Consider the following 19,698-nt stretch of genomic DNA (forward strand, 5'->3'; position numbering starts at 1 on the left):
TCCTGATGGAACACGTCGTCGGCACAATTAATGATCATGAGATTAGCGCCCGAGAGCTTAATTGCCAATCGAAGCGGCCTTCGCCTCCGAGGCCGGCTTGTGTGTGTCTTTTAAGCGCAACGCGTGCGGAAGGCCTGCCTGAGCTGCACGGCCGTTTCCCAGAATGGGGGCCTTTTCTCGCCAGCTTCCCGGCTGGGTTCCCCCTCCCCCACCAGCCTGGCCCTCCATCACTCATTGGATGGGGGGGGGGTCTTGCTTTGCAAAGGTTCCCCCCACCCTTTTAAACAATGCTTTCCCTCGATCCCACGCTTTGGATCTGTGCAACCCACGAATGGTTTTATGATTGCGGCGGTTCCAAAGCTGAGAGGAGGTGGGGAGGGGGGGTTGGCGTTAATGGGTTTTTAAAGGCCGTGGAGGAAGAGTTCGACACCCGCTAAAAGCTGCCATAAAAGGCGCTCAGCTCTGCAGCCAGACACGCTCCGATTCCGGCAGCCCCACTCCCCCCTTTCCTTCCCTGGCTCCTCGTCTCCGCGTTTGCCTGGCGGATTAATTGGCCACGCTCAGAGATGCTTGGATCAACCAAACATATTTAAATCAGACACACTGGCTGATTTGCGTCCCATGGAGTCGGGAGCAGCAACCGAGTAAACGCCAGCTGTTTTAAATCACAAGTCATTGCAAAGATATGGGGGAAGAAGAAGAGAGTTATCTTATCCCTTGGCTAAAAACTGGCTGTCGGCTGGGAGCCTGCCCAGCCATTGGCTGAGCTGTCGTGATGTCACAGAAGGTTCGGTCTGTGCTGCCACTCAGCTACAGGATGTTGGAGAGGAACTGTGAGGATCTTGTAAGAGAAATAATAGTGTGCCATTGTAGCGTGTGGAAAGTCTCCAGTTCAAGGCAATTTTTTTTTGCACTGCAGGAAGATTTTTTATACTTATTTCTTATCTGTGCTATTTATAGCCCACCTGTCTCACAGGGACTCAAAGCAGATTACACAGAGTGCGTCGATACGATCAACAGGACGGGACGCTCAATAAACAATGAAAAAGGATGTGGGTTGTAAGAACCAACCAGAAATCTAAAAACAGAACAGAGGCAAAGCATAAATGTTAACATGACACATTAAATGGTGCAAAGTTACATCGTAGGATCCAACTTAAAGCAAACTATGCACAGTAGCAGAGATCACAGTCCCTCATAATTTTTTTCTAAGTCACTGTGTGAATCATTTAGTACAGTTATTACCCTATTGCCTGCACAGAAAAACCCTCAGATGGTGCCAAGTTGTTTTCTGCTGCCCCAAAAGGTCGGACCAGAACCAACAGGTTGAAATTAAATCAAAAGATTTTCCATCTAGACATCAGGAAGAATTTTCTAACAGTGAGAGCGGGTCCTCAGTGGAACAGGCTTCCTCGGGAGGTGGTAAGCTCTCCTTCCTTGGAGGTTTTTAAGCAGAGGCTAGATGGCCATCTATCAGCAATGCTGATTCTATGACCCTAAGCAGATGATGAGAGGGAGGGCACCTTGGCCATCTTCTGGGCATGGAGTAGGGGCCACTGGGGGGTATTTGTGAAATTCCTGCATTGTCCAGGGGGTTGGACTAAATGACCCTGGTGGTCCCTTCCAACTCTATGATTCTATGATTCTTTAATAATTCAGTTTTGCATAGTTTGCAGAAAGCCAAGAAAGTGGGAGCCTTCCTGACCTCCTCAGGCAGTCCCTTCCACACGGTGGGGGCCCCCACGGAGAAGGCCCCTACACGGGCAGTTGTTGGTTTTGCCCATTTGCAGGTTGGCACCTGCAGAAAGCCCTGCTTGAATGAGCGGAGCTGTCGTGGCGAGGCATAGGGGGAGGGGTGTCTCACAGATAATGAGGGTCCCAGGCCACAAAGGGCTTTTCTATGTGATGATATCTAATACTTCAAACCGAGCCGAGTAACTGAGGGGCAGCAGGTGGGAAGAGAGTAACGTGCGTGTTCCGTCCAGCTCCCAATAATAGCCAAGCCGCAGCCTTCTGCACCAACTGGAGTTTCCAAATTGCTTTTGAGAATACCTGCAGGGGACTTTTTGCCATATTGTGGTTTAAAAATATCTGATTGAGGACTGAGCCAAGGTGGAACCTGATGAGTTTTGACAGCCCCGATGGATATGAGTCACTAGGAAAAAAGTTACATCACTTGAGTAAAAAGAACACCTCTGGCAGCCTCAACCCGGACTAGTTTCAGTCACCTTTATTGGCATGATAATAGTAATAATAGTAACAGAATTACATAAAACACCTGGACTAGTACCCGCAGAGGATGCTAGCTTGGAAATGGACATTGGGCCTTGGAGGCAACTAAGGATGAACTGTTGTGAGCCACATTTGGTCACTGAGCCTGCAGCACAGCTAGGGTTGCCAATTTCCAGGTGGGGCCGGGAGTTCTCCCAGAATTAAAATGGATCTCCAGACTACAGAGATCAGTTCTCCTGGAGAAAACGGCTGCTTCAGAGGGCAGACCCTATGGAATCACATACCTGCTGAGTGCCTCCCCCTCCCTAAGCTCCGCCATCTGCAGGCTCCACCCCCAGATCTCCAGGTATCTTCCAAGCTGGAGTTGGCAGCCTTAAGTGCTAGCTGCTCAGGTTCTGCAGAGCGGTTTGCTTTAATTGGAGGCCAGCGTTCCAAAAGAAGGGCCAGAGGCCAGTGGAGGGTCCCAGACTCGGTCCCTGGCCATCTCCCTTAAAGGCCTCTCTCTGTCTGCTGCTACTTGGAGTAAACATTGCGGGGCCACCTGGACTCCACATTAGACTGGTCCTCCTGTGTCCATAAGAAGTCATCCTTGAAAGTGCACACTGAGCTTGGCATGTGCAGAATGGTGGGTAGCGCCATGGCGTGGAGGTGGGGTAGCATTGCCAGGTCCCTCTTCGCAACTGACGGGAGGTTTTTGGGGCGGAGCTTCAGGAGGGTGGGGTTTGGGGAGAGGAGGGACTTCAATGCCATAGAGTCTAACTGCCAAAGTGGCCATTTTCTCCAGGTGAACTGATTTCTATCAGCTGTAATAGCAGGAGATCTGGCGGTTGGCGACCCTAGGGTGGGGACACCAGACAGGATAGAGGGCAGAGAGCTCTCACCCCCGAGCTTCTGACCCCTCTAGCTGGACCACAACCTCAGTTTGGGGTTGCCAATAGAGAACAGCCCGTCTTCCTGACCGGGAGGAGCCCCTGTGTTTTCAGGCAGGGCTTCCAGGAAGTGAATGGAAAATCCATGCTAAACTCAAAGCTGGCAGAAACATCTGCCCCAAACCCCAGGACCTGTGCATGGGTCAGTGCCTGTGAACGGTTAATGCCAGCATAACAAGAACAGTTATTTTTAAACGCTGAAGCCTCTACCTACATTCTTTAATAAATAAAGGTGTCCTGAAAATACCCCTTGGCCCCAATTTAAGTAGCTTTACGTGCTAACAGCCGTAATAGCTGAAGGCGCTTGTGCATGATAGCTAAGGTGAAAAAGCCAACCAGAGTTGGGGAGTTGGGGGGGCCGGCAGAGCTGAGCAGGTCGAGTTGAGAGCACGGGGGCACTTCAAGGAGGAGGGAAAAGCTGCCCCGGTGTGGTTTTTAGCCAGAAGAGTTTCTATTCTTAAAACAAGCTTTAAGAATACAAGAATATAAGAAGAGCCCTGCCGGATCAGAGCAGTGGTCCACCTAGTCCAGTGTGGGTGTAGTGGTTAAGAGCAGTGGTTTGGAGCGGTGGAGTCTGATCTGGAGAACCGGGTTCGATTCCCCACTCCTCCACATGAGCGGCAGACGCTATTCTGGTGAACCGGGTTGGTTTCCCCACTCCTACACACGAAGCCAGCTGGGTGGCCTTGGGCAAGTTACAGCTCTGTTAGAGCTCTCTCAGCCCCACCTACCTCACAGGGTGTTTGTTATGCGGAGGGGAAGGGAAGGTGATTGTAAGCTGGTTTGATTCTTCCTTAAGTGGTAGAGGAAGTCAGCATATAAAAACCAACTCTTCTTCTTCGTCGTCTTCATCTTCTTCTCCAGCATCCTCTGCGGGGCCAACAACAGGGCAGAGAAAGGCCGAGGCCTTCCCCTGAGAAGAACCTCAGAAGAGCCCTGCTGGATCAGACCAGAGAGGGCCCACCTAGTCCAGCATCCTGTCTCCTACAGTGGCCAATTCTGGAGGGCCAACAACAGACTCTCTCTGAACTTTCCCTCTTTTCAAAGAAAGTTCTCATCTAACATTTCAAAACACAATTTTTCATTCTTGGGTGGGGCAACACATCCTCTGGCCCCCTGTGGAGTTCAGACACCCACCCACCCCAGCCTGTCCCCGTTTCCGATCCAACAGGGTCCTTCCATCCTTACCGTGGGCTCTTTTTTCTGCATTGCAATAACACAATTACTTACCCTTCTGAAGAGCTGTCAGGGTTAGTAAACTCCAGCTGCTAAGCTGCATTACAGAGATCTCTCCCAAAAACCCTCTGCAGTTTATTAATAGTTTATTGATCCCCACGCGCCATCGCCGGTGAAGAGAAGCTTCGTTCCAACCCGCCCCCCCTCCGCCCGGCCCATTATCTGAATACTGACTACTAACCAGACAGCCAATCGATGGCACTCAGTTCCTCGGGAAAAATGTTCTCTTGCCTCCTTAATCCACTGTGGGCAGGGGGGGCATCTCTGCGGGGAGGCTAGATTACAGAGGAGAAAAAAAGACAGTGCCAAGAGAAACCTGGCAAACTTCACAGGCCACGGATTCAGCCACAGGGCAGGGCACCTTCCCTTGGGGTTCAGCCCCACGTCCAACTAAGATCAGGCAATCCCTGCCAGATCCTACAAAAAGCTACATCTCCTTGAGGTCAGCAAGATGAATCTGGAAAGCTCACATGTAGGGCCTGGCTGTCCACAGCTGTTTTTGTCCCTCAGTTACTGAGAGGTCGGTTGCTTCAGAATGTGGAGGTTCCATTTAGACGCCCCATCTTGTAGCCATGAATGGACATATTCTGTCTGAATTTGCCTGATCTGCTTTTAAAGCTGTGGCAGTTCGTTTGGGCGGCCCGCTAATTCCGATGTTCCCTCGGGAGAGTTTTCCTTTCAAGGTGCTAGTCCTCCCTGTTTAAGCTCTCCAGCCCACATGGCACCTCCTGCCCCGTCCTTATTCTTCTCCCAGCTCTGCTCAAACTCTCCTGCTTGCACCCCGTGCCCAGACGCTCCATGTGCCGGCTGGCCAAGCGGCTCTCGTTCTTCCCAGGTGGTTCTTCCGAGGCGGCTTGTCTGTGATTGGAGTGCTCTGTTTGCCCACCCCAAAGCGTGGCTCTCCGGGGTGCCACTTTTCTCTGATTAACTCTCCCTCTCTGGCCACCAGCAGGCTCCATCATTCTGTCTTCCGGCCAAGGCCCCTTCATCCCCACGCTCCACGGAGACTCATTTTTAGCTCCCCTTTCAAATTGGACTCTGCAATGAGGGAGGGACGCTGATTCCTCTGTTGCTTTCCCCGTGGCCGTCTCCGTTCCGCCTCCCCTCCCCTGTTCTGAGGCCTGTTTTCTAATTTAAAGTTATGTCACTTGATGAATTTAATGCCTGGCCAGAGAAGTGTCAGGACAGAGCAGGGGGGGGGTGAAGAGGGATCAATGCACGCTTAACCCTCGCTCTGCGTTCCGCACAGACTTCTTTCCTCTCTCTTCCAGGCCGTCGGGTGGCCTAATTTTCTCCTCCCCCTCATTGCGGAGATCCCATAATAGTTTCTTTTTGCAAAATGGTTGGGATCTCTCCCAGTATGCCTCATTCCTCCAACCAAGTGCCCTCCTCCCATTGGCTTCCAAAACGTAGAAGGGCATATTTTATAACCTTGTTGGCCAAACTGGGAGTCAGGGTATCTCCACATCAGCAGCCTTCCTTGCACCCTCAATTCAAGCACACTGCACATGCGTTGGGATCTCCTACCTGGTTTTGTCAGACGCCTCTGCCATAGTGATTTCAGTAAGTGCCCCACACAGCCCTCCCCCCACAAGTCAGGTGGGCAGCTTCAGCTCTCCCATTTTCAGCCGGCCATCGCTTCGTGCCCGGCAGCTGAACATGTGAATGGACTCCCTTGAAAGCCGTTGTTCCTGCAGTGTTGAGCAGGTTGCTTATGTCTAGTGGTGCATTTATGGCCCATTCACACATTACTTGAGGTTGAACACATGAACACATGCAGCTGCCTTATACTAAATCGGACCCTTGGTCCATTGAAGTCAGTATTGTCTACTCAGACCGGCAGTAGCTCTCCAGGGTCTCAGGCAGGAGTCTTTCATGTCATCTACATGCCTGGTCCCTTTAACTGGAGGTGCCAGAGATTGAACCTGGGACCTTCTGCATGCCAAGCAGATGCTCTACCACTGAGCCGCACCCCCTCGCCTCCCACACCATTCTGGGACATGCACATCCATGTGAACAGGCCTTCATAGTCCTCACTTTCCAAGCTGCACAGGTGTCTTGAGTGAAGAGAGCCTGTGCTGTGCAGGTGGGTGCATTCCTCCCAAGAGAGCGGAAAGCTTTTAAGCAAGGCACTTGATAGAATTAATAACAGTTTCATATTTCTTTTTGCATTTGATGACTGAAACCATCAGCTGGATTTTCCATTTGTGTGGCGTGCTGTTTCTTTTCTTCATTTATGGCGTCAAGCAATTTCCTCCAGTGGCTTTGCTGAGCCCAGAACTGTGGGACGTGGTGGACAAGAAGGAACTGGTCCCGCCCCCTTTCCTCACCTCACTCTCTCTGTCCTTTCCCCCCATTAGGCTTCCTGAGGTCCGGATCTCAGACAACGGCCCCTATGAATGCCACGTGGGGATTTACGACCGAGCGACCCGGGAGAAGGTGGTGCTGGCGTCTGGGAACATTTTCCTCAATGTGATGTGTAAGTTCACTCCAGGTCTATCCATGTCTATCAGCAGCAGCTATTGACGAACCACAATGTTAGGTGTGACTAGAACCTCTGTGTTTGGAGTAGGGTTGCCAGGTCCCTCTTTGCCACTGGCGGGAGGTTTTTGGGGCAGAGCCTGAGGAGGGCGGGGTTTGGGGAGGGACTTCAATGCCATAGAGTCCAATTGCCAAAGTGGCCATTTTCTCCAGGGGAACTGATCTCTCTTGGCTGGAAATCAGTTGTAATAGCAGATCTCCAGCTAGTACCTGGAGGTTGGCGACCCTAGTTTGGAGACAGTCTTGAGATTGCATAGCGCGACTGTGCGGACTGCAGATAGCTTTGCAGAAGGCGGCCGCTCAGTCAGCGGTCAGTGGTAGGAAGCCGGAGCGCTGAAATGAAGCACAACGTGCCAAGCCCATACGGCGTTAACACCCTTGCCAGCAGAGCCAGCGATCTCTGGCCCAAGCAGGTCTTTAAAAATGAATCAAAGGCCATCGTAGAAGCTCCGGCCGAAATGCAAACACCAGCTGTCCCTCACAGCCCCCTTCTAGCCCTGCGGGCTGGGGAGGCAGCTGGATGGCTGTTGAGTCAGCGGGTTGTGGGTGTCGGAGCCAAGAGGGCAAGCCTCCATCTTTGTTGTTCCTGCCGAGAGAGCGTCAGGTCCGGGCTGGCCGTGCCAGGGAGCAGCGTGGAACAGATGTTGCCATTTATATTGACTGAGCAGCTTCGTTTGCGGTGGAGAAACCTGGAGTTGACAAACGAGCTTCCCTCTCATCGGGCGGCGGCTGCTTCGGCACCAGCTGCTGCCCCGTTTCATGGCACTGGCAGCCTCCTGAACCCTTTCGGGGGGCAGAGCGAGAGAGGGGACACGCTGCAGGTGGGCCTCACGCTGCCTTCCGGTCCCTCGTAATGAGGGACGCCAAGACCTCTCCTCGAGGAGCAGACCAAACACCTGGGAAAGAAAGGCTGGGTCTGATACTGCCGGTTCCATCGCCATGGAGATCGGATTGTTAGGCCGAAGCCGGCTTTGATGGATGGGTTTTTTCTCCTGAGCTCAGGTGCTTTAGTGCCTTGGGATGAAGGCGTAGGTTGAATGGGGACAAGGAGTGGACGGGGATGTTAAAATAGCCTTGGATGCAGGCGGAACCAGGAGGCGGGCAAGCTGTGCTGGCAGAGTCTTCCTGGCTTGGGCCTCCCTGCAATGCCAATGGCAGAATGGGCACCAGCTTGAAAGAGCAGGGGTGAGAAGGGGTGAGCAAGATGGGAGATGCCCCCACCCCACCCCACCCCCGTGCTGAAAACCTCGCACAACCCCCAAGTTTCCCTCCTGGGTCGGATTCTGGAGCCTCTGCCTCTGCTGGGGAAATGACCCCTTCCCATCTCTAGCTCTTTAGCAATGTCCAATGCAATGGACTGGAGTAGCCATGGCAACCAATCATTGATCTGAACACACACACACACACACACACACCATTTTCCCTCCTTCGTTGTTCCCTCGTCACAACTGGTAACAGTCTTTCGTCAGAGACTTCAGTGGCTCACTGCTGGTCTCCCCTGCTGGTCTTCCTTATTGAACAGCAACCTGGGCCACAGCTGTCTACAGTCTGCCAAGCCTCAGGAAATGACAACCAAGAGGCTCTGAGGCCCGTCTCCAAAACTCTTTGGATGTTTTGCCTGGGGTGGAATCTCCAGATTTGCTTCATAAGAACATAAGAAAGGCCATGTTGGATCAGACCAAGGTCCATCCAGTCCTCCAGTCTGTTCACACAGTGGCCGACCAGGTGCCTCAAGGAAGCCCACAAACACGATTACTGCAGCAGCACCATGCTGCCTGTACTCCTCAGCACCTAATATCATAGGCATGCTCCTCTGATCCTGGAGAGAATAGGGATGCATCATGACTAGTCTCCATTTTGACTAGTAGCCATGAACAGCCCTCTCCTCCATGAACATGTCCACTCCCATCTTAAAGCCTTCCAAGTTGGCAGCCATCACCACCTCCTGGGGCAGGGAGTTCAACAATTTAACTATGTTGCTTGAGTTGAAATCACAGAGAGCTCCCCCCACCCTGGAAACTTCCTGCAATGTCTTTTGCTTCTTTGACATTCCTCAGACATTTGGCCAAAGAAGGAATCCCAGCGTTGGGTTGCAGTTAGTTGTGCTAATACATTGTCCAGAAGCACATGCCCAGAGGCATCCTCTACTTTACAACTGCTTCAGGAACTGAAAGCATATTCTGGGCTTGGTCCCTCATGTTCACTTGGGGCAGGGGCCCTGCTTTGCACATCGTAGGTCCCAGGTTCGTTTGGTTTTTCCAGCTAAAGGATCTCTCTTCCTGAGGAGTTTCAGGGTGATCCAGAGTGAGGTGAACCAAGGCTCTGAGCCACTACAAGGCAGCCTGATATCCCTTACGTGATCCTGGGGGAGAGACAGGAGAGGTAGGTTGTAAGTTTCCTATCAGGTTTACAAAAGCCTTGAGATCAAGGGACGCAGAAGTTCGAAGGACCACCAGTTGCTTAAAAATGTCCTAAGCGCAACCTTCAAATCTGGGCACAGAGCTCCATCTCCCTCACGGCCTGTTGTGTAACTGGCTCCAACCTTGCAGAAAAAGACATGGCACCAAACGAGGTCACGCTTGCCTATGGGAGGCTGGCATCCTCCTCCTCCAAAGCAGTTGAACCTACCCATCACTCCTGATAACAATGAAGATACGGAACAAAGCAGCCAGATGTGACCTCTAATGCTCACACATGTATATCCCTCAAATAAGCATGTCCCACTTCTGACAGGACAGTGTGTTCTCAGCACTTGGCGGAAAATAATTGGCAATTTCGGAGCAGCTCTAGCCAGTCACTCTCAAAATGTCACTGTCAAACTGTGCCAGTACAAATGCAACCAGCTGTTTATAGAGTTGCTTTGGGGTTCTTTTTGCCATGCTCTTTGTGTTTTGCCACTAGGTGCTAGTAGAGTCATATTAGGCGTGCCAATTGCGCTATAGCGGCACCTTGTGATAGAAATCCAGTATTGCAAATTAGCTTTAGAATGCTGTACAAAAGAAGAAAAGCCTAAACTAACCTTTAGTTGTATTTCTTAGGGGGTAAAACCATTGGTGTGATAAAGCCCCCAAATGACAGCCATTGCTATGAGCGGGCCAATGCATTTGAGTCAAAAGACATCTTGCTACCGAAAGGGGATGGAGTGTGTGTGGGGTGGGGGGTGGCTTACTATTTGCCTGTTGTGTTGTTATTGAGCATGTTCTTCCAAATGGTTGCTACAAGCTAGTTTCATCTGCTCATCTTCTAGAGAATCATAGAATTATAGAGTTGGAAGGGACCACCAGGGTCATCTAGTCCAACCCCCTGCACAATGCAGGAAATTCACAACTACCTGGCCAAGATGCCCTCCCTCTCTCTCATCATCTGCCTAAGGTCATAGAATCAGCATTGCTGACAGATAGCCATCTAGCCTCTGCTTCAAAACCTCCAGGGAAGGAGAGCTCACCACCTCCCAAGGAAGCCTGTTCCACTGAGGAACCGCTCTGACTGTTAGACAATTCTTCCTAATGTCAAGACGGACATTACAAGGCTTATAAATCGAGGTAATCTATATACACAAAGAATTCTAAACTACAGTTTGTCCTTGGACTGTATCATTCCCCCATAAAAAGTCAATACATAAAGTAGTCTGACCTAGATCCATTTTCTGTGAAAGGCTCAGTTTTTCTGCCTCACTGCAAAGACAATGACAGAATGGAAGTTTCTTATATGGGAAAGTTGACCTGAGTCAGAGTTGTGTTCTGGAGGCAAGCAGGTGGTCAAGCAGAGACGGGCCAGCTGAGACCATCTGAACAAGCAGTTGCTCAATCAAAACAGCCAAGCCCCATGCAGCAACTTTAGTGGACAGCAACTGGGGTGGGGGGCAGGTGCTTTATCTTCTCTCTGCTATGTGGGTAGTCACAATACCACCTTCTGGCCATTTGGAGTTGTGGTGTTGCAGTCCAAAAGGAAGTGGCCAGCAGCAGTTCTCACCTTTTGGCAAGATACCTTGTTGGCCAAGAGAAGAAGGTGCACGGATCCTGCCATCCATGGTCCTGGTTTGAGACCTTGGCACCTTACTGTAAAATCCCCACTTCTTCAAAACATCCTGTCCTTAACAGCCTTGCTCAGGTCTTGCAAACTGAGGGCTGGGGCTTCCTTGATGGAGTCCATCCATCTCATGTTGGGTCTTCCTCTTTTCCTGGTGCCTTTGACTTTTCCTAGCATTATGGTCTTTCCAGCGAGTCTTGTCTTCTCAGTGCAGGCATCTTGGCTTCTAGGGAGAGTTCAGGCTTGATCTTCAGATACCGTGCAACAAAATCCATACTGTTTGTGCTGGTCACCCCTTGGAGGGGTATCAGCCTAAAGCACTTGTTGCTAATTTCTTTGAAGACGTGTTAATGGAAAAGGCTCTTCAACTTTAATTTTGCAAAGCAGGAAATGCCTGTTTCCTCAGCCTGGCCGGCAGTGGCCACAGCCATTCCAGCCGGAGAGATCTACTGCTTCAAGTGCTCATCTCTCCTGCTTCAAGTGTCCATCTCCCTCCCATAGCATCACAACTGCCCTCAGGTTTCGAAGAGAGGCCAGTGACCTCCCAGCCAGCTCTTGCCAGCGGCTGTGGCAGGATAAGAATAATTCATTTCCTAATAGGGCAGCAGGTCCATTCCAAAGGATGCAATTAAGCCAGAGGCTCCTGGGAGAGACCTTTCCATCTTCAGATGTCCTCATAAATAGAGGCTGCCCTTCCAAAGCTGGCCCTCGCCGGCTCATGCTTAATACTGCCACGTTCGCCCTTTCCTTCTGGCGGAGCAGGGAAGGAAAGTCAGTCCTTGATTCAATTGCTGCTGGAAGTGTGCCTAAAGCAAAATGGTGCCCAGATTTGAGAGACCTTCCCCAAATAATTTAGAGGAATTTGGAGAGAAGCCAAAACAGGTTACCTACATACAGTAAGAGGTTGTCCCTTTGCAGGATTCCAGGGGTGGGGGGCACAGATCCCTCGCTGTTACCTCCATCCTCCAGTGATTCCATTCTGATTCACCCACCTGCAGAGGGCAGCCATTTCCCTGGGTGCTCTTCCCTCATCCTGGGCTTGAAGGAAGGTCAGCTGACCTTGTTCCCTCAAGTTCCATTCACATTATGCTCAGGAGATATTCACACTACTTCTGTTCGTCGGAATGGAACCACGTGGCCAGTGTCAGTGCCGTGGATGCTTCCCATTCTGCACATGAACACACGAACACATGAGGCTGCCTTATACTGACTCTGACCATTGGTGGGAGGGGTTGTGGCTCAGTGGTAGAGCCTCTGCTTTCATGCAGAAGGTCCCAGGTTCAATCCCGAGCATCTCCAGTTAAAGGGACTGGGCAAGTAAGTGATGTGAAAGACCCATTTCTGTCTGAGGCCCTGGAGAGCCGCTGCTGGTCTGAGTAGACAGTACTGACTTTGATGGACCAAGGGGGGGTCTGATTTAGTATAAGGCAGCTTTATGTGTTCATGGTGCGTCAAGGTCAGGAGTGTCTGCTCAGACTGGCAGAGGGTCTCCAGGATCACAGGCAGAGAAAGGTCTTCCACTTCACGGACTGCCTGGTCCTTTTTCAACTGGAAATGCCGAGGATTGAACCTGGGACTTTCTACACGCCCAGCAGATGCTCTACCACTGAGCTACTGGCTGTCCCTGAAAAGCTGCCCATCCCAAAAGGAAGGCAATACTGGTTTTCGTTTTTGGTTCTGCCCATATTAACCCCCTGTTTAAAGCTTACCAGATGACACCATGGGGTGGTGGCTCCCACACACTCGCTAAATTCTCCTGAGCAATGTCCTCCCCCCCACAGCCACACAAAAGCTTTCTGCTCCTGCCTAGCTGAGTCCTTCCTCCAATCGAATGCAGCCCTTTTGCCCTGGGAGAAAGCTAGACTGAGCTGCAGCTTACCATCCAGGCTCCAATGCACAATCAGCACACGGAACTATAAGTCTAAACAAGACCCATAAATATCCCCGTGTGCGTCTAACTAAGTGCGCCAATCCTATCCTGTGCAAATTGTCCTCAGACCCCTCTTGGGCTGGCTCTCAAGTGCGGTGCCCTTTGGTGCTTTGGCAGATCGGATCGCACAAGGAGGCTTTGCAGAATTTTGGAACCCAGCATGCTGCCTCCTTCCTGGCAGACACCCCAGGGCCTCAGCAGCACTCCTGAGAACGCCCTCCAGCCCAGATTTCAAGAATTTATCCTTCTCCGCAAGCGGGTAGGCTTAGATTTAGCTCTGTCGCTCCTTCTCCTCCATTTTTCTCCTTCCTTCTCACTCTCATACTCTTTGTTAATTCGTTTCTCTGCCCTCTCCTGCACTTGGTCCTGGAACTTGCATTAAATCACCCGGGGAAAAGCCGTTCCGCCTACAGATTAGCCCGGCAGCACCCATTAAAACAGGAAGAACCTTCCAGGGCAGCCTCTTGTTCAATCTTTGTGGCTTTAAACTTACAAGTCTCTTGGTAATGAGGTAAAAAACCCCGCTGGTGAAACAATCCCCGGAGGGAGCCAGGAGAGGAGGCTCTTAGCCAGGGCACTGGGACGGAACGCATGGAAAGCTGCGATTTTCCAGGTGGCGCCTGGCATTGTCAGGGGTGGCTGCGGCACGAGGGTGGGGGGCACCGTGCAAGACCGGGACCCAGAGACACACAGACATGTGCTTGAGCTTGCGGACAGTGAGGAGCAGGGGGCTTGCCTAGGGCCAGAATCTTCTGCGCGGTGTGTGGAGGATGGGACTGGGAGCTGAAGAACAATGGGATCCAGAAAAACAGCTTGGAAAGGAAGATGGGCTGGGAGAGGCTCGGGGAACCGCAAGGCTACGGGAAGAGCGGGAAGGCAGCAGAAGAGATCTGGCCGTTTCTGGGGATGCAGCAAAGCAGAGGAGATGCTTCTCTGGACTTTGTGCAGCAAAAACGTTTGCCGCACCATCCCCCAGTGCTCCGCACGATCCATCTCTCCCAGGGTTGCCTCTGGAGTTGGCAGCAGGTCTTTCCCAGGCATCCTAGCTGAGTTCCTGGAGCAGGGCCTGGCAAGGCTTAAACTGGCAACCTTCTGCTTGCCAAGCAGGTGCTTTGAACAGTGTGCGCGCCGGAAATGCAGCTCCGTCTAGACGGGGTCCCGTGTGCGGCTGCTTGACCCCGTCCATCCACAGCTCGGTGTACGGGCTGGCATTAGCTGTTCTGGGTCCCTGGCAGGGAGAGTCTTTCCAGCACCAGCTACCTGAGATGCTTTAACTGGAGATGCCGGGGACTGAACTGGGGAGCTTCCGCATGCAAAGCAGGGGCTGCATCACAGAGCCACGGACTCCTCCCTCCCCGGCCAATCCCAACCGTGCCCGCGTTTTCTTTCTGCTTCACTGTAAAGAATGGGCAAGTCTCCCAGACGCCAAAGATGATCGTTCAATTTGGAAGCCGTAACGGGAACAAACGCTCTGTCGAGTCAACCTGTGGGGGATTGGGCAGCCAAAGAGGTCATTGTGACAAAACACCACGCCTGGCTTCCAAAATGGGTTTGAATGATTTTATGCCTGGTAATAACATGTGTAGCTATGCAAGCTGGGACATTAAGGGCAATCAAATCTTATGCTTGAGGGCATAAAACCATCACCCGCTGGGAGCTTCTGCCCACCCCCTCCTCGCAGACAGCATTGCATTAAGCATGCCGTGTTTTTAATTTTCCTTCCTTCGCCGCATCCGGTACATTTCCCTTATAAATACTGTCTTAGGAGAGCGGAGGCCTGATTGCTTCAATTAAACCTGCCTGCTGGGTTCCCTGGATCTAGGCGGGTCTCGAGGAAATGACGGGCCGGACGAGTCGCCGGAAGGTCGGCAGTGGAACTATACTCGTTGCTTGCTGATAGCAGCCGAAGGATGCCCTGATTTGGGCTGGGACCACCGCCTGGGAAAGAGGGTTTAGTTAAGCCCCTTCCCCCCACACACACTATTTTTCCACCTTAAATGTCCCCTAGAGCTGTGATCTACCCAGCCAAGGGAAACGTGCAAAGTCGGTCTGCCCGTCTCTCACAGATTGGTCCCATTCTTCCTCCGGCAAGTGGAGTCTACGGTTCTCCCCTCCTGCATTTTACCCACACACACACACACACACACACAAAACCATCTTGTGAGGTAGGTTAGGGCAAAAGAAGGTGACCAGCTTAAGGTCACCTGTGGAGTTTCCTGGCTGTCAGGATTTTAGCCAGTGTTCTCCTTCTCCCAGTCTAACCCCTACAGTATCCTGGGCTCTCCCAGGATACCTTCATGGTGCTTGTATGTTTCCCCTCAATCAGGCGCATAGCTTGGGAGAGGGGATTTGCGGTCCAGAAAATGGCATACAAAGAAAGCATGAAGCCACCCTCCATCCTGTTCCACTATCCAAATTGCAGCCTCCTGGAGCTGCTCTTAACAAGGGGGAACCACACTGCTGGAGTTCTCTTGCTTATGTCTTCTCCTACATCTTGTCTAGATCAACCCTGCCAAAATCCCTTTTCCTAGTGCGGATCCAGTCATGCCTTCAACCAGCAGTTCTGGGATGCTGTAACAGAACGCTTCACCTGTTGCATTTTTGCCTGTCAGGCAGCAGTAAATAGTACGGTTGGAAAGAGGTGCCAGCCATCAACAGAACTAGATTAAGCCTTCCAGGTTCCACCACAAAACTGAAGACAAGAAGGGGAGGGGCCGTGGCTCAGTGGTAGAGCATCTGCTTGGCATGCAGAAGGTCCCAGGTTCAATCCCTGGCATGTCCAGTTAAAGGGACTAGGCAGGCAGGTGATGTGAAAAACCCTTGCCTCAGACCTTGGAGAGCCGCTGCCGATCTGAGTAGGCAAGACTGACTTTGATGGACCGAGGGTCTGATTCAGTAGAAGGCAGCTTCATGTGTTCATGTGTTCAAGATTGGTGGGGAATGAAACTGCAAACAACTCTGCAGAATGGATGCATTTTCCAAGCTGGAAATAAGCGACTCGGAGGTGAATACTTTGAACCGTCTCTAATTTTTTTTTTGGTAAAAGACACAAGTTCCAGTTTTAAAGCACCAGTATCTTGGGCATCATTGATGTGCTGGATGTGAGGGAACGCACACGCTTGATGTGGCTTTTGCAGGAAGGATGTACAAGCAAGAGATGAGAGATGACCCCTGTGGTGTCCGCGGAGAGCTCACAGCAGCTGCCGGGATGAGCCCGGCTTTGCAGCTTGATTGACAGGCATCCAGATCAGTAAATCCAGCTGGCTCCACTGTTGGTCCTGCCAGCCCCCCCTTGCTCCACATGAGGCTGCCTCTCTGCTCCTAATTTTTGAAATCTCCTGTATACATTTTCCATATTAAAAAAGCAACTTAAATTATTCAGATGATTTCAACTTAAATTATTCAAGTAAATCATTCAAACAACAATGGGCGTGAATTCAGAGGCGACAGAAACGGGCGCGGGAGCCACGTCTGGAAGAGCCAGTGTGGGGCACCAGTTGCAGAAATGGGCGAGGGGTCACCGAGCGATCCAAAGGGTAACCGAACAAGATCTGGAAATAATTACAAGGTGACTCGATTGAAAGCGAGACCCAACATCGCTGTCTTTGCCTGGCACCTGAGCACGGTTAGAGAAGGCACCCGGTGAACCTCAGTGGAGGAGGGGCTTCCAGAGATGTGGTGCCACCACTCAGAAGGCCCCAAACTTAGTTACTTCCCTGCCCCCCAGCTTCAGCAGATGGGGGTGTGGGGGGCACCCACGGCAGCGGTGACCCTGCCAGTAAACCAGTTCAGCTTTCCCAAAAGAGGATTAAATGCTTCAGTCTGGGAGGGAAAGCTGTTTAAGACAGGGAGGGAGGAAGTCGCGTTGGCCCATCGTGTAAGAGGGGCAAACCCCAGAAGGAGAACAGGAGGAATGGGGGGACCAAACAGTAGCCTCTCCACTCTCTGCCTGAGGCTCCAGAGGAAGCCGCAAGCCCCGGGGGCTCACAGGTGCCTCCCCCCACCTTGGAGATGTGGAGCAGGGCCTCTTTGGAAGACCAGCAGTCCAGGCTTGGTCACTGAGTTGATTACAGAAATGGGAACCTTGTTCAGTAGCTCAATATTATTCTGAGATTTGGGGAGGGGAGGATAAGAAGAATATAAGAAAGGCTATGCTGGATCAGACCACGGCCCATCAAGTCTGTTCACACAGTGGCCAACCAGGTGCCTTTAAGAAGCCCCCAAACAAGACAACTGCATCAGCATTATCCTGCCTGTGCTACATAGCACCTAATATATAATAGGCATGCTCCTCTGATCCTGGAGAGGATAGGTATGCATCATGACTAGTATCCATTTTGACTAGTAGCCGTGGATAGCCCTATCTATCCTCCATGAACATGTCCACTCCCCTCTTAAAGCCTTCCAAGTTGGCAGCCATCACCACATCCTAGGGCAGGGAGTTCCACAATTTAATTATGTGTTGTGCGAAGAAATACTTCCTTTTATCAGTTTTGAATCTCTCACCCTCCAGCTTCAGCAGATGACCCTGCATTCTAGTATTATGGGAGAGGAAGAAAAGCTTCTCCCTGTCCACTCTCTCCATATCATGCATAATTTTATAGACCTCTATCATGTCTCCCCTTAACCGCCTTCTTTCGCTAAACGTCCCTAAGCGTTTTAACCACTCCTCATAGGACAGTTGCACTAGTCCCCTGATCATTTTGGTTGCTCTTTTCTGCACCTTCTCAAGCTCTGCAATATCCTTTTTGAGGTGTGGTGACCAGAACTGTACACAATACAGGCAGCAACCTGTCACTTGACGTCAGCTTCTTGCAGAATACCCGCCCCCCAAAAGAGGGGCAAGATAGATTTGGACAGAATGGGCTGAAGGCACTTCCAACGTGCTCCTGACGGGGAGGGGAGGGACACTCTTTAGTTTCTCTAGAGTTTAGTTTCACTCTTTAGTTTCTACCTCACTGCTCCAGCAAACCTTTCCTTCAAAATTTGGTCGGGGAAACATTGCAGCGGGCTCCTCCGCAGCAAAACTGGGTAGAAAAGGAAACTGCTGCTTGGTTGGCTTTTCTCATTTGCTGACTTTCTCCTTCGCCCTCCCTGAATCGGTGCTGGGGAAAAACCTGCAGCTACGTAATTAGATTCTGACATCTCCCAGGTCAGCCGGGATGGTTTACACCTCCCCTGTTGGATGAGTCTAAATTTAGCAGCCTCAGGATTAGGTAAAGTTTCCTTCCTCCAGACGGCACCTTTAATTGGTCATGATGTGCGACTTCATGGTCCAGAGAGCACAGGGAGCTCGGTGGGATGACGGAGGGGGAACAGGGAAGGTTACCAGCTCATGGCAGAAGCAGAGATGCCGCAGGGCAACTGGCTGGGAGGAAGGGGGGGCCTTGGGTAATGACCGTCTTGACTGGCAAGGAGTATTGTCAGTTCCTTTGGGCTGGTGTTGATGGCTGATGAAGAGCTAAAGAGACTGTCATTTTGCTCAGCCTGGAGCAGACTCGGATCCCAGAAGCGGGAGGCCTGCGGGGAACCAGAGACTCTCCAGCTGAAGACCACGGGGGAGATTTCTCCAACGCCAGCCCTCCCTTCTCCCCCCCCCTTGGCCCTGAGACAATTTAGGATCCTTGCTGTTTTGACTTCAAAGTCTCTGCTTCAATTTCACATCTCTCGTGCACGTATTTTGTACCATTTTCTGTGCACTGAATTTTTCTTGTAAAATATATGTTCTTCAGCGCTATCTGTGCATCAGTAAATCAGCTACACATACATATTAGATATGTATTAACATACATTGTATGTAGAATTAGATAATATAACTAAATCCTCAAACACAGTCGCATATCATAAAGAAATACCAGCAAGCAAGCCCTATTTAACCATATTGAACCCCACCCTGAATAATTCAGAATCCTAATATGGTGATAATACTGGAGAGAGTGAGAAACGTGCCATTAACTGAGTTTAAAAAATGGGGAATTCACTGCAGGTTTGAATAAGAAGTCTTAGCACCAAAAAAAACAAATAGTGCCAGACAAGGGAAGGGAAAGGTATGCCAACAGGTGAGGCGAGATGGTCGAAAAGACCCTGTCCCTGTTGGCCGGACCCTTGCCTTGGCACTGATGGAAGCGGGAAACATAGCAGAGCCTCCAGTGACAAGCATAATGCTGGTGCAGCTTCCTCGGGGGGAGCCAGCCCTTGTGGTCTCCAGTCCCAGGCTGCTTAAGAGCTGGTGCCGCTGGTCTGTTGCAGATGGAACTGGCTAATGATTCCGTCCATTTAGGGTTGCCAGCTAGTGGCCTGGTGCCAGTTGGGACATGGGGGGGGGGGCACCATTGTGTCAACAACATGATGTCATTACCCAGGCAAACCTGGAATTGACATCATACCACTCTAGGATACAGTGGAAACTCTGTGGTTTTACCATAAAGTTCATGTTGAATTTGAGAGTTTGCCCTGAAAGTGACATCACACCATCGCCATGATGGTGTTTTTTTCTTCTGTTGCCCCTGCTGGTCTTACTGAGCGGCAGCAGGGGTCGAGGGATGCTGGTGGGAGAGCCTCCCACTATAGTAGTAGACCCAGCAACTGTATATCCATCCCGTTTTTGGGTAGGCGAGGTGAGCTCCCCAACCCCCCCCCCCAATTTCTAAGCTGAAGCAACACGGCATAAAATATTGTCCCCGGCCTGGCAGGACCGCTAATCTCCCATCAGGCACCCACACTGCAGCTGTTGCGTTCCACGGTGCACCAGCCGCTCCCTTTCGTTATTTAAACTGCTTGCCAGCCCTCTTCGGGTTGGCA

At 51.3% G+C, this 19,698-nt stretch overlaps 1 protein-coding gene across 1 annotated transcript in view; it reads left to right on the forward strand.

Annotated features, from left to right (window-relative positions):
• Positions 1 to 19,698, forward strand: part of IGSF21 (immunoglobin superfamily member 21) — a 159,288-nt gene that overhangs the window by 115,632 nt on the left and 23,958 nt on the right. The window contains exon 4 of the mRNA XM_056865473.1: positions 6,758 to 6,876. Within this exon, the coding sequence (XP_056721451.1) occupies positions 6,758 to 6,876 (119 nt within the window). The remainder of the gene's footprint in view (positions 1 to 6,757; positions 6,877 to 19,698) is intronic.

Source organism: Euleptes europaea, chromosome 19 (genome assembly GCF_029931775.1).
Source record: "Euleptes europaea isolate rEulEur1 chromosome 19, rEulEur1.hap1, whole genome shotgun sequence".
NCBI lineage: Eukaryota > Metazoa > Chordata > Lepidosauria > Squamata > Sphaerodactylidae > Euleptes > Euleptes europaea.